Source organism: Haemorhous mexicanus, chromosome 3, assembly GCF_027477595.1.
Source record: "Haemorhous mexicanus isolate bHaeMex1 chromosome 3, bHaeMex1.pri, whole genome shotgun sequence".
NCBI classification, from domain to species: domain Eukaryota; kingdom Metazoa; phylum Chordata; class Aves; order Passeriformes; family Fringillidae; genus Haemorhous; species Haemorhous mexicanus.
The window spans coordinates 62,969,762-62,983,636 of NC_082343.1; the positions used below are offsets into that span (position 1 = coordinate 62,969,762).

A 13,875-nucleotide genomic window follows, 5' to 3' on the forward strand; every position below is an offset into this window, starting at 1 on the left:
ACCCAAAAACCAAAAGAGCAGCCTTAAAATGAAGCTCATGCTTTCCTGAAAAGGACATAGTTAAGAATCATCTACATGATTTCTTGAAGTAATCCTGAGCTACCTCCCAGCTCCTCTCCCTCACTTCTTCCCAAGGAAACTTTTCGGTTCCTCTACTCATTAGTGACTCTAACTTTGCTTCCGTTTTGCACAACACAGGGTAACCACAACTGAAAAAAGCACAAACCAGTGATTTAAATGAGATTATTATATATTCCTGCACTGTTCCCTTTTGTATGGCTCAAATACTGCAACACTATGGTTCTCTTTCACACAATGTTGCATTTTAAAATGGAAAGAAATTTTGAAAGCCTGGACTCAAAAATACAGAACTGTTCAGGGATGTGGAAGGTCATCGTAGCCTTGGCTATTATCATCACTATGACATGATGAAGTCTGAAATCCTGAAAGAAGCTAAAAACAAATAATGAAACAGCAGCCCTGGACTTCAGAAGAGGCGTATGTTGGCTTGTTCAGAGCTTGGCAGGATCATACAGGAGACTGTTTTAAAGGGTAAATAGGCCCAAGAAATCTCTCTCTCTCACCAGGAGAATGAGGCATGTCAATGCGCAAGAAGTTAGGCAAATGTGGATGAAGACCAACTTGAATGAAAAAGGGACTCCCGACTTTGTTCAAAAATGAAAAGGAGGTAAGCAGAATGTGGAAAAGGAAACTTCACAGACAAGGTACATAGTGATATTGCTGTAGTGTACAGTCATGGAATTAGGAAATCCAAAACTCAGCCAGAGAGTAAACTAGCAAAGGGAACAAGAAAGACTTCGCTATGAGTACAGGCAGGAAAAGCAAACTATGAAACCTTGACATACTGAAGGGCAGGGCTGCTCATCTATCTAGACCTCAATAAGCTGAAGAAGATGGGCTAATGAGAAGCCATGAAGGTCCACCAAAGCAGGCACTAGGCACCTGGAATAGAGCATCTCTGTGCACTAGTTCAGACCAGGGGCAGACTATCTGAAAAAACCTGTGAGCTGAAAACCTGTGAGCTGAACATGAGTCAGCAATATGCCCTGGCAGCAAAGGTGGCCAGGAACACCCCAGGCTGCCTGAGCAGGACAGGGGAACACACCATTCTCCTCCAGTGAATACTGATGAGAGCACATGCAGGCTGCTGTGTCTGCTAGAAGAAAGGCACTCTCACACTGCAGCAAGTCCAGCAAAGCAGGTATGGGCTGTGGCAGATGCAAGAAGCTGAGTGAATCTGTTTGCTCAGTCTTAAGAACAGGAGAGACTTTACTGCAGTCTTCCAGCAGTTAATGGGAGGATATAGAGGGGATAGAGCCAGGTTCTTCTCAGATGTGCACGGGAGAAGGACAAGAGGCAGCAGGCATAAGCTACAGAAGGAGAAATTCCAACAAAGTATCCATAAAAGGAAAAAAAATTACTATGAGTGTAGACAAATGCTGGAACAAGTTGCCCAGAGAGACTGTGGTATCTCCAGCCCTGCAGATAACCAAATCCTGAGCAACCTGATCTAACCCGACCTGAGGTCTGGGATGCTGAGTCTGGGTGGTCGCCTGAAGTCCTCTACAAAGAAAATTATTCTGTAAATTTTTAGTCACTTTTCTGTGACTAAAATAAAAAATTCAGACAAACCCACAAACACCAAACAAACAAACAAACCACCTAAACACCAACACAAAAACACATTCACAACATATATGTCCCAAATTTCAAACATTTTTTTTAACTTCAACAATAGAAATCTTATCAGGCAACAAAAGATAAAAATTTCTTTTAAATGCCACACATTTTCTTGTGAGATTCCTTTCAAAACATAAACTACAAGCAAAACACATTTGTTTGAATTATACAAAAATATTGACTTTAATCAAGAGGAAATAGGTACAAGACAGTCTCTAATATCAAAATTGCAAGCACAGCAAAGGATACCTTCTGACGACAGATAAATAAAAAGAAACTGAAAACAAAAGAGTTGTGATTTACTTCAGGAAACTCAACCAGTGTGAGAAATGCAAGCAAAATTGCTACTCTGATATAATTCAAATTTCTAAACTGAAACTGGCTCAGAATTCACTTTATTCATCTTTCTAGGCACCCACATGACAAAAGCATAGCAAAAATAAACTATTTTTAGAAATAAAAATACCTAAGAATGTAAGACTGTGAGAGTCAATGACAGTATGAAAATTCTTAGTGATACAGTAATATAATGCTGTAAGTGGACTGCATTTTCACACTTTTGAGATTTCTTTGGGATTTTGTGCATTTGATTAATTCTGTCTGTATAGTGAGGCAGTGCTAATTTATGCCTTCCTACGGGGATGACGGCTGTCTGTGCCAGCACCACAAACTGAATCAAGAAACTCCAGAGCTAAAACCTAACAGGCTACAGTCTCTTAACTCAGAACTGCAGATTCATGTTTTATTCATAAAAGCAGATACCTACACACCAGCTTTTCAAATGCATCCTCTTGTCATTTAACATTTTTATTGAAAAAATTACATATCTTACCTTTAGGTCACTTCCTGGCAAAGTACCTATGCCATCCTTCCAGTCCATTGCACTAAATACATCAAACTCCTGACCATTTCCACTAGACGCAGATTCATTCATGATGCATGTACTGGGAAAAAAAAGAAAAAGGTTATCTGAAAATTCTGTAAGTGGTTTAATGCTTATATCACCAGGTCTTTCTTCTAATGCATTTCATAGATTTGTATCAAATGCTTCCCTCTGCACACTGGCAACGTGGACAACTGAAGACAAGGCTGATAATATACATTATGTAATAAAAGTAAGGGGAAATCTTTCTGAAACTTTGAAAATAATACCTGTTTCACACACTAGGAGGCAATGGGGCTGTACTGGAGAGAAAAGAAAAATTTCAAACTGCAAATAAATTGACATGAGGAAAACATGTCAAGTACACTTAAAAACATCTGTTCTAGGAAAGGCAAGACATGACTGCATGCCTCTAATAAATACATTAAGCACTGATTAACAGAACTGGATTTCCTTAATACTGGATAGCATGCTGATGTGAATGCTTTACCCAAGTTCAAATTAAAATTTCAAAATTAATTTGAAACTGTCAGTTTCCTAATTTGACTCAGGACACTTGATTATTCTTTATCTGTTTCCATATTGATAAATTTTGAACTGCATTTCTTAAAACTTATTTCCATGTTAGAGAAGCACACCAGAGAAACCTACTGCTTTGCAAGACTTGACTTTACTGGATCCCTCTGTTCCAGAACAGTGAGTGGAGAGAAGATAATATTTACCTTCAGAAATACTGCATCTGGACATCCCATTCTGCGTTAAAAAATTTGCACAAGCAACAGAAGTACATTGCACTTGCCTCTGACCCCTGGCTTCAGCTCACCACTTGTCACTACCACAAACACACCATCAGTTGCACTGAACTGCAAGTGTTTCTAGCAGCCAGTTGTGAGTGCCACCAACTTCTTCCTTTCCACTTCTCACAAACCCAGCAATCTTTAAATCTGTGGCCTGGCACCTAATTTACTATTTGTGCAATGTGGAATCTGACTTATTAATCCTGTTTCTGAAGAATGGCTGCACTATGCCTAGCAGCTGAAATAATCTGTGGCACAATTAGCTTGTGAACTATTAGCAAAATCTCACCACTTTTAAAATTCGCATTTTCTGAACTTTTTGGAATTAGACTCTCTGCATTTTTAAATGAACACCTTCTAAGCCCCATACCCCATCTGCAAACTTTTGCTGCAAGTATCAGTATTTGAAATTCAAACAGACAGAGAACATCCTCAAAGTTTAACCTTGTTTTCTAAAACCTAATTTCTAACTTAGGTCCCACTCTGAATCTGCAAATACTCTCTGGAGATCTTGAGTTTTCATGGAGGCACAGATCTTGACTTTTCACCAAAAAAAAACCAAAAAACCCAAACAAACAAAAAGTCAAACAAACAAACAACCAAAAAGGTACTATTTGTTCACTCCAATACCAGAAAAAGATGCAAACCAAGCAGAAGTAAACTCTGGTCATCTAGAAGCATTTTATTGAAAGGTTGAGGAGAAAAACACGTACTTAACTTAGCTGCATGAAAAACAATTGAATTTACACTGTATTAATCAGAAAAATAGTATCAATCACTGCAATATCACCACTACAGACACATACTGGTTTGGTTTGGGGTACACATTTTGAACTACCTTTCATTTCTCCTTGGTTTCCTCTTCATTTCTAGCAGAAGTCTTTAAAATCCTGAGCAACACCTTACTCCATGAGTTCTTTCATTACACTACAGCAACTACACAGTTATCAACAAGATAACAGAAGCTGGACCTCAGTCAGTATCCACTGCTAAGAGTAAAAGCCTTTGCATTCCCCTTCATTTCATATGGCAGGCAGGGTTCACAGAATGCTTTTTGAGCAAACTTCATGTTTTTCACATGACAAGTTTGAAGTAAGAAGAACCAAATGATTGAATGTGTCTTTCCCATCTTGAGGTAATTCTCTGCGAGAAAGTATTGAAAACCATAACAAAAACGTACAAAAATTCATTAAAAAGAAATCAATAAATCCAAACAAATTCAGTGCAAACTGAGAAATTTCCCAAAGCCATAGATCTCATCCTTTATAATCCCAGGCAAATACACCACCCTACCTCAGGGCAAGCTCCTCTAACACAACTTGGGATCTCTGCTTGATCTGAGTACCAGGTACCACTGCAAAACAATTCAAGCAGGCTTGAGCAAACTGAAGTGCAGCACAGTGGCAGAGGCACAGGCCTTCCCCCAAGAACACAAGACCCAAGCTGCTAAGGAGTAGCTAAAAAATGGGATCTCTCCAGGCACCCGTGAAGTTTTAAGGACACAAAACACGCTGGTTCAAGCACGTTGGTGGAACAAGCTCCCCAGGATTAGCCCGGCTAAGCAAACACAAAGCTGTGTTCTGCATTGACTGAAGTGTCTAAGTAATCTTAAATTATCATTCTATCTAGAGGACCCTTCACTCAACTCTCCTGTGGTTTATTACGGAAAACATGCTCCAATGATTTCTGCAGAAGGTATGACAGAAGTTGGGAAAAGACTCGGAAGGCTGTGGAGATATGCTACCTCTCAGCAGCTGCTGTACCACAGAGCAAGGAGCATCAGACAGCACAGCTGCTCCATCGGATGCTGCCATCTCCCAGAGTGCCAATCCCATTGCAGACACGAAAATTACTTGGGGGCTGAGAAACTGAAAGAGGCTAGCCTACTTAGGCAGGGAGCAAACCATGAAAGGTAATGAAAAACTGGTAACAGAAATGTTCAGGGCATACTTGTCTCGAAAAAACATACAAATTCTGACTTAATTGCACTTAAGAAACTTTCCTCAGGTAACAAGCAGCAATAATGATACATTCTGGAGATGTCTAAAGACATTCATTATTGCTTTCCTTTTGAAATTAACTCAACGTCAAAGGCATAATCTGTGTATGCTTCACATTCTGCAGCCTTCTGAAGTGTTCTTGGTGGGAATAAAAAGGTCACAGGGCAACGCAGATAGAAATTAATTTACAAAAATGAATCACTTTTAACAAAGTATCTATTTCCAGCTTTGCTGACTTTGAACAGATGAAAGATAGGCCTATATCCCTCCACTAATGATAGCAAGAAACAAGATACAGACCAGTAAAATTGTTACAGCACCGAGGTACTAAAAAAGGAAGAACTCATTGCAACAGCTACATCTAAATCTCAGAACAAAGAAAACTAAAGAATGTCTTATCTGCACCTTTAATTTTTTTGTTTTTAGTGCTCTGATGTAGTTCTTTGAACTAGTATAACTCCTTCTATAATGATTTCATCTGGTATCATTTCTGCTGCTGCACTGCCAGAAAAGTAGTAAAATACCAGACGAATAAGGGGCCTGTCAGTGAATGCCACCTAATGTGAAGGAAAGGACATAATAGCAAGTACTTGGAGCAGTCATCTTCCAAAAGCATCTCCAAAATCTGCCTTTAGGGATGTAACTATCTCAGTTCTCACAGCCGTAGGAGAAGTGTGCTGCATATTAATATTTCAACATTAACTTTGTTTCAGACATATGTAATAAAGCCACTACAATAAACAAGCACATTTAATAAGATTAAGACACATCCTTTAGAAAAACCTTCATTTTTACCAACAAGTTCAACAGTTAATGTGTACCTCACAGAGGAGATACTGAGAATAACAGCAATAAAAATTAGATAGTTTCATCTGGTGAGAGACTGTCTAAAGATATAAAGCAAAGAAGCAGGACAGAACATCCCAATTAGACTTACAAGTAGTTTTTGAAGTAATTATAGGGTTACGTAGTGAATACATCAGAAAGTAGTAACAGGAGTCTTCCTTCTAGTCATTCCTTGTAAAACTACCTGACCCCTACCCGAATTTTTAACATCTAAGATGCTAACTGTGAAATACTTGTATGATTTATAACCAGTGGGGTCAACTCAATAGTGGTCACTGGGCAGCAGAAAGAGTTCAGCAGTAAAGCCACCAGTCATCACTGCGAGACTGGTATAACATGTCTGCAGTAATGTGCCATTTCTTCTTATGCATCTCTGTGTATTTCTGTTTGTACTTTTGAGGATTTCTGTAGCTGCCATGACAAGACAGCCTAGCAGATTTGCCCCATACAAATCCTCTCCCCAGCTGATAGCTCCTATGAGGAGACCCAAAACTGGGAACACAGAGCCAGAGGAAATCACAGCAAGTGACACCAAGAGTGTTTTCAATGGAAAAAGAGATCCCAAGAGAGACAATATCCTTCTACAGGCAAGCCATAGTCCCTCTTCCCCACTGGACTGGCTGACACCAGCATTGATGGATGTTCAGAAACAAAGGCAAGAGGCTTGCATTTTTGTCCTAATATTGTATGCATTTACTTTGGACATCTCCAAGGCTGACTGGCGTAGCACTCATGAGCTAAAAAGACACATTTTTCCATACCCAGTAAATAAGGAAAACAAAGTGGATCTGAAGGGAACAACTCTGTGAACTAGAGATGCAAATGCACCAACTTCTAGACACCAGGGACAAGTGGATACTCAGCTTAGTTTTATTTAACATATTAGAATGTGAATATTACCAGCACTGACTTGTCACACTCTTAAAGCCACATGAAGCAGAATTACTCCTTGCAATATAAGTTCCCTATATTCGACAACAGTAGTGAGTTCGAGCTTCATGACAGCAAAAGCAAAGCCAATTGACTGTAAACCCACTGGGGTGAGCCCTGCTTCTCTCTTCACAGTCCTGTCTTTGAGCTAGGCACATCTCACACTTGCCTCTTTGTCACCCTTCATATTTTTGCACCAGACTTACAGAAAAACAACCACAACAGGAACAGTGCAGGAAATGGTAAAATTCTTTGATGCTACCCACCACATTTTAATATGTGTTTTTTCTTGTACTGTTTAAAGGTTCAATTATTTTAATATTTCACTAAAAGAAGTATTTTCAGATACCCATTTTCTTCAAAAATCTTATTTTTCATTGTTTGGAAACTACTAGCTCTGCCATGTTTCTGTTCTCCATATTGAAAAGTTGTTTGAGTAAATTTCACTATTTTGCCTGTTGCTCATGAAGTTTATTACAAGCAAGGTATTTTAAAAATGAGATATAGCTTTTACATGTATTCACAAAGGGACACAGCTTAAAATTCTTTGCCTCTCAAAGGCTGTAACAGGAAAACGACCAGAGTTCCTATTGATGATGTCCCCTTAGCATTATTTACTCTTATTTCATCTGTTGTTACTCTTCTGACTACTAGATGCTCCACGGCTATTGGGTATGTTCACTCCTGCTTCCCAATATTTTGACTTTAAACCTGTTTTCCCTAGGAAGAATATGACCACAAAAGCATTAAAAAATACTATGAAGCCTGGGTCTGCACCAGCGCTTAAAGGAGGTTTATGCTGTCCTCATCCAAGTCTGGTCTCTGTCAGCAAGGTAACACACTTATTGCTGTACCATTGCTGGAGACTGGGTAACAATTACACACAGCCTTCATCTAGTGCCTCATTTTCAAATATCCACGAGACTCTACAACAATAGTTACCCAATACCAAAGCTATTCTGTCATCTAATAAAACTTACCACTGACAGCCGTTCCTTGTTTACAAACAGCCTGTACCGCACACTAGAAAAGTATTTCCTCTGCAAAGCTTTCACGGTTCCCTTGTTTCTGCTATTGTCAATGCAGCCTGAGTGGAGATTTAACCTACTCAGATAGTAAGAGTTGTACACAACAACTTTAAATCCTATGCCTGAAATTATCTTAAGTGCTTGAACCAGGCACAGAAAGTTACAAAAAACTTCTCTGTTTATTTGTTCCTTCTTCCTTCCCCTATGAAGACACTGCCTGCACTGAATCTTCACACCTCCTATCACCTGACCAGTTTTAAATTGTTATTTCCTACCCAAAGTTAATTCAATATACGTCTGAGCATCCCTTTTGTCTGACTCATGTTCTCCTCTTCCTCAGCTGCCAGTTACTATCAACTCCCATAAGCTCTGCTGTTCATAAACAATTAGTTCACCTTTTCTAGCTCCCAAACACATGCAGCAGGTTACTGCATTTATGGACTTTCCCTTCTCCCCCATTCATAAAGAGCTGTGGCATCTCCCATTGTGATGAGCGATCCTACTACTGGAGCACTAACAAGCTATGACTACACACACGCTACCACTTTCTTCAGTAAGCCTCATGCCAGCTCATCACTGATTCCTCACACCCATCACTCACAATCCATCATCTTCCTTACCAGCAGTATCAAAAAACAAATGAGACTAAATTGAACAGACCACTAAAATTCAACCATCTCTCTACACAGAACAGGTGATGCCAAAAAATCCTCAACAAGTTAGAGGAAAAGTCATCACAAGTTATTCAAACATTTAAAGTAATACTCTAAAAAACCTCAGTAAACTGAAGGGAAAACACACACCACAAACTAAACCAGCATTTATTACCATGGCCCAACTGACAACAAGGACCATCCAAGATGATTGCTTCATCCACCTTCACTAGAGCACCAGTTCAGGAGACCAACTGGACCACAGCCAAAGCTGCTGAAGTCTCACCGGGAAATCACGCCTGCCCGGCACCACCCAGATAAAAGCAGAAAGCTCTGCTGCCTTCAGCCACTACTTTCAGGGAGTTTCTCTCATACAGATGTTCATCACACAGACTTCTGGGAACGTGGTAACTTTCTTGGTAAAAAGCACTGGTTCCTGAACAGCTTTAAGATTTGCACTAAGAAAACTGTGTTACAGTCCTGAGCACAGACTATTTCCTAAAATGACACAGGCTGAACTTTTTATATCATGAGCTTTATTTATGCTCACCACCTGATTTTTAGCACCCACGACCGAGCATCCATTCATGAGTAGAAACAGCAAAAATTATCGGTCCAGTGCCACTCAACTATACGGAAGAAATAAAGAAAATAGAACAAAACTAAAAACGTAACTCCTGCTGCCTTTCGCTGTAAAGCTTTTACACCGCGCTGCTAAAGCACAGGTAATTAAAAGACACGGAAGAGGCCGTGACCCTCACGCCCCGGGGGAGGCTGCCGCATCTCCAGGGGCCTCCTAACGCGCGCACCGCTCCTCTAGCCTCAAAACCGCGGGGGCTCCAGCCGCGCTCTCGAGTGGGACAAGCGGCACGGCTGCAGGGCGCGCCCCCCGCCGCTCCCGCGCAGGCCGTGCCCCCGGCGGGGCCCGCCCGGAGCCGCCCGGACCGCTCCCCGCCCGCTGTCCCTGCGCCCGGCGCGGCGGAGCGCGGCGGCGGCCGGAACGCTGCAGCGAGGCCCGGCGGGCGCGGCCGCCGCTCCCCGCGCCGGCAGCCCGCGGCCTACCAGCAGAGGTCCCTCCTTGGCCAGTTTTGCGGCGTGTTTTTGCTGCACTTGAAACTTTCTGGAGAAAACCCGGGCTCAGGTCCGCGTCTTCCCCAGGCTCGGGCAGAACCGCCGAGACAAAAGCGCCCGCCCGGCTTCTCGGGAGGAGCGCTCGGGGAAAGCGGTTCTCGAGTCTCTCCGTTTCCCTCTCGAATTTGCCTTTTTATCCTTCGCCCCCGCCCCGGGCAATTAAACAGAGCGGGGGAAGAGTGCCCCCCTGCCCCGGCGAGGGGGCGGCGGTGGGGGCGAGCGCGGTGCGGGCGGGAGTGGGAGAGGAACTGGGTGTTAAGTGTTCCTGAGGAAGTTGCACAACGAGAGAGGGACTCTGCTTGTTTACCGGGTCCCTCGCTTTTTTTTTTTTTTTTTTTTAATTCCCACCCCCCCCTTTCGCCTCCACCCCCCGGGACCGGGATCCGGGAAAAGGAGGTTGCCTCTGAGTAGAAAGGAAAAAAAAATTAAAAAAATGTTACCTTCTCCTCCCTCCTCCCCTCCCCCAGCGCGGAGGAGAAGGAGGAGGAGGAGGAGGAGGGCGAGCTCTCTTTTTTCCTAGGGGGCTGCGGGGGCTCGCTCCTCGGCCGCTCGCAGCCGATCTTCGGGCATCCCTCGGCAGAGAAGTCACCCCTTCCCGCGGGAGGGGCCGGCACACGCCGCCTCCCCGGAGGGCTCGCCCCCGCCCGGCTCCGCAGCCGCCAGCGCCCGGCCCCGCGCTGCAACTTTTTCTCTCACGCTCTCGCGTGCGCCCGCTCCGACGGGGAGGGGGGAAAACCATGGGGGTGGGGAGCGGGCGCCGCTGCCGCCCCGACGCGGCGCCCTCCGCCCCGGGCGCTGTAGCCCCGGCAGCCTCTCCGAAGCCCCGGCCGGGGGCGGGCGGCCGCTCCGCTGGAGCGCCTTCCCGTCGGCCGCCGCTCCCTTCCCCCCCCCCCGAAAAAAAAAAAAAATCGCTTTCCGCCTCCCCCCCACCCCACCGAAAAAACACCGCCCCACACGCGCTAGCGAGAACAAGTGTGCCTATATCCTGTTGTTATATGCACCGGCTGCGGAGACGGGGAGGGAGAGACGGGCGTGTGCGCGGGGGGCCGCTCCCCCACCCCGGCCGCACTTCAGGCGAGAGCGCGCAACTTAACAGAAAAGCCGCGTCCTATTCCCTGCCCCTGCCTGCCCCCCCCGCTCCCTGCCCCCGTCGTCGGCAAAATACGCACTCACGTGTATGTGCGCTCACACACACCGCCGGCACCCCGGGGCCAGCCCCCGGCAGCCCCCTGAGGCCGGCCCGCGGAGCCGGCGGCGGTGACAGGCGCCGGCCCCCGCCGCCGCACGCAGCCCGAAGCGGGCAGGGGCCGTTCCCCCGCCGCCTCACATGTCTGCCGCAGCGAGCGCGGCGCACGCACCGCACAGAGGCAGGAACTGAGCACTCGAGCAAAAGACTTTTTTTTTTCGTCTCTTAAAAAAAAAAAAAAAATTGCTACAAGCTTGCCTTTTTTTTTTTTTTTGTATGTGTATGTGTGTGCAAACTTTCCCCAAAATGGCGGAAATTGGGAGATGATTATATTTTAAATATCTCTCGCACACAATCACACAAAGTGCAGGAGCGACGGAAAATACAAACTCTCTGCTGCGCGCTGGTAGAGGCCTTCGCACACGGGGACCCACGGCACATTCAACCGGTATATCCCGGCAGCCGCCACCTCTCGCCGCTTCCGACCAAAAAACCCTTTTTCGCACCCCTCTCCGCTGCGCATTGCCCCCTCGCAGCCCGCACTTCTCCCCGTCCTTCAGCCTGTGCGAACAAAGAGCCGGGGCTGCGGAGGGGGGGCTCGAGTGGCAGCGAGCCCCCTCCCTCCGCTCCGCTCCGCTCCCTCCCCGCCCGGCGCTCACACGCACACCCGTGCCCCCCCACCTTCTCCCCCCGCCGCCCGGCCGCGGCACCCGCATCACATTGTTCCCAACAGCACGGCGGTGCCCCGTAAGTGTCATTAAATGGAGCCAACTGACAAGCTCATTGGTGGGGCAAGTCTGCAAAATGTCTCTCCCCTTCCCTTCCCCCTCCCTTCGGAACCCACTACCCACCCCCCCCCAAAAAAAGGCCCCCCCAAACACATTTCCACAGCTCCCTCCCCCGTGTATATATATATGCACATACACATACGTGCGTGCGTGCCTGTGTATGTATATAAATATACAGCGCATATATATATACATGTACTCCCTTCATGTGTTTGGGAAGAGAAAAAGAAATACCAGGCACCTCTCTCTTTCTTTTGTTCCTCTTTCACACTCGTACACTTATGATTTAGTGAGATCCCCGGTGCCCCGGCCGCTCCCCAGCCACTTGCGAGTCACTTGCCCACTTTACCCGGCATTAACTTCCATCCTTTCTGCTCGAGGTGGTCGGGGAGAAGCCCCCCTCCCCTTCCCCAGATACGTTTCGTAAGGGAGGGAGAGGAGGTGCGTCTCTCCCTTTATCTCTCGCGCTCTCTCTAACTTTCATCCTCACCTAGGGGGAAAATTAAAACCCGTCACCAGCCTTTGCCATCGCGGCTCCCTAAACGGCTTGCGGATCAGATCGGAACCCGCCGCTCCTTACCCCCCCAAATTCTCTCTTTCTCCGTCTCTCGAGTAGTCCTGACAAATATGGTCCAGGGCTGCGGGCACAGTGAGCATGCGCCCGCGGAGCCAGGGCTGGGGAAAGGGGAAACTGCCGCCGCCGCCGCCGCCGCGGCTCCTCTTCCTCCCTCGCCTGCGCTGCCGCTGCGCCCCGGCCGCCCGCAGCCGGCACCCGGCAGCCGGCACCGGCGGCGGGCATCGCCCTCACCGAAAACGCGGCTGCCGACAAGGGCTCCGGCGGAGGTGCATCCTCCCCCTGATTTACTGCCGACGCTGGAGGAATAATAAGGAGACTTGTGCAGCAGTCGCGTGCTATTTTGGGCGCTTTCAAAAATAACGCCTTGCACTTTTCGGGGAGGGGGAGGTCCGGTCCTCGAGGGTCCCGCCAGGTGCTGCCGAGGTTGGGTGGTGGGCGCCGGGGAACCCGGGAAAGCCTGTCTGTGGCTCTTGGCCCCGTCCTCTGCGCAGAACAGACCTGGGGCAGAGGCAGAACAGCTGGGCGCCAGTGAGGAAAGTGCGGGTCCTGCGGGAGAGGGGCTGCCCTTCGCCGCGGCCGGCGAGGGAATCCCCGAGGAGATGGTCTGAGCCAGGCATCGCTCAGCCAGGCTCCTCCTGCACTTCCGAAATACGGGGTGCGTTCGGTATGGACACATTCCTGGTGATGGGCCTCGTCTCGTTTACAACCTAGCCAGCTCACAAAATAAAACTAGTCTCAGATGTGCCACCTGCTTGAATACTCTCCATCGGTGCCCTGTATTCCTAAAGACAAATATCGTCTTCATTCATTTTCTGTCCCTGGTTCAGAAAACAGTGAAAACCGAAGGCCCTTGTTATTTCATGGGAATGGCCAGGATGGACTTCAGCTGCAAGGAGATATGTCAGCAAAAGAACATTGCACCACATGGACCTGTATGAGGCCTAAGTGTACTGGGAAAGTGGGAGGATGGAGGGTTGTGATCAGATGCAAATATGATATTTTCAAAACTGTGTATGCATGTGCAGTTTGAGGCAAAGTATAAAAGAACACAGAACACAATCTTAATTATACTAATCCTTATTTTTTTTCAGACCACACAGCATCTCCCTAAAGTCATTCTGTCCTAAAGGCAAAAAATGACAAAGTAAATTCTGAATTTTTGATAGTTTGGCATATAATTATATATCTCTTAAAATAACTCTAAAAATTCAATACATCTTTTGTTAATCCCAGTAATGATCCCTGATCAAGTTTTGTCTTGCTTTTATATATGCTCCCTTCTACAATTACACTTCCAACTTTGGCCCAAATTACGAGAACAGAAATAATGATAAATACTAATAGGCAGCCAGTAA

At 46.0% G+C, this 13,875-nt stretch overlaps 1 protein-coding gene across 7 annotated transcripts in view; it reads right to left on the reverse strand.

Annotated features, from left to right (window-relative positions):
* The window catches only part of L3MBTL3 (L3MBTL histone methyl-lysine binding protein 3), a 78,297-nt gene extending 65,658 nt beyond the window's left edge, over positions 1-12,639 (reverse strand). The window contains exons 1-2 of one of the 7 annotated variants that reach the window (XM_059842115.1): positions 12,524-12,639; positions 2,534-2,645 (exon numbers count right to left, since the gene is read on the reverse strand). In XM_059842115.1, the coding sequence (XP_059698098.1) occupies positions 2,534-2,645; positions 12,524-12,600 (189 nt within the window). In that variant the 5' untranslated portion in view covers positions 12,601-12,639. Of the gene's footprint in view, positions 1-2,533; positions 2,646-9,900; positions 10,142-10,409; positions 10,600-11,138; positions 11,297-12,433 lie in introns of those variants that run through there. The other 6 variants (XM_059842117.1, XM_059842120.1, XM_059842119.1 and 3 more) reach the window with 6 other exon arrangements.
* Between the last annotated feature and the right edge of the window lie 1,236 nt (positions 12,640-13,875).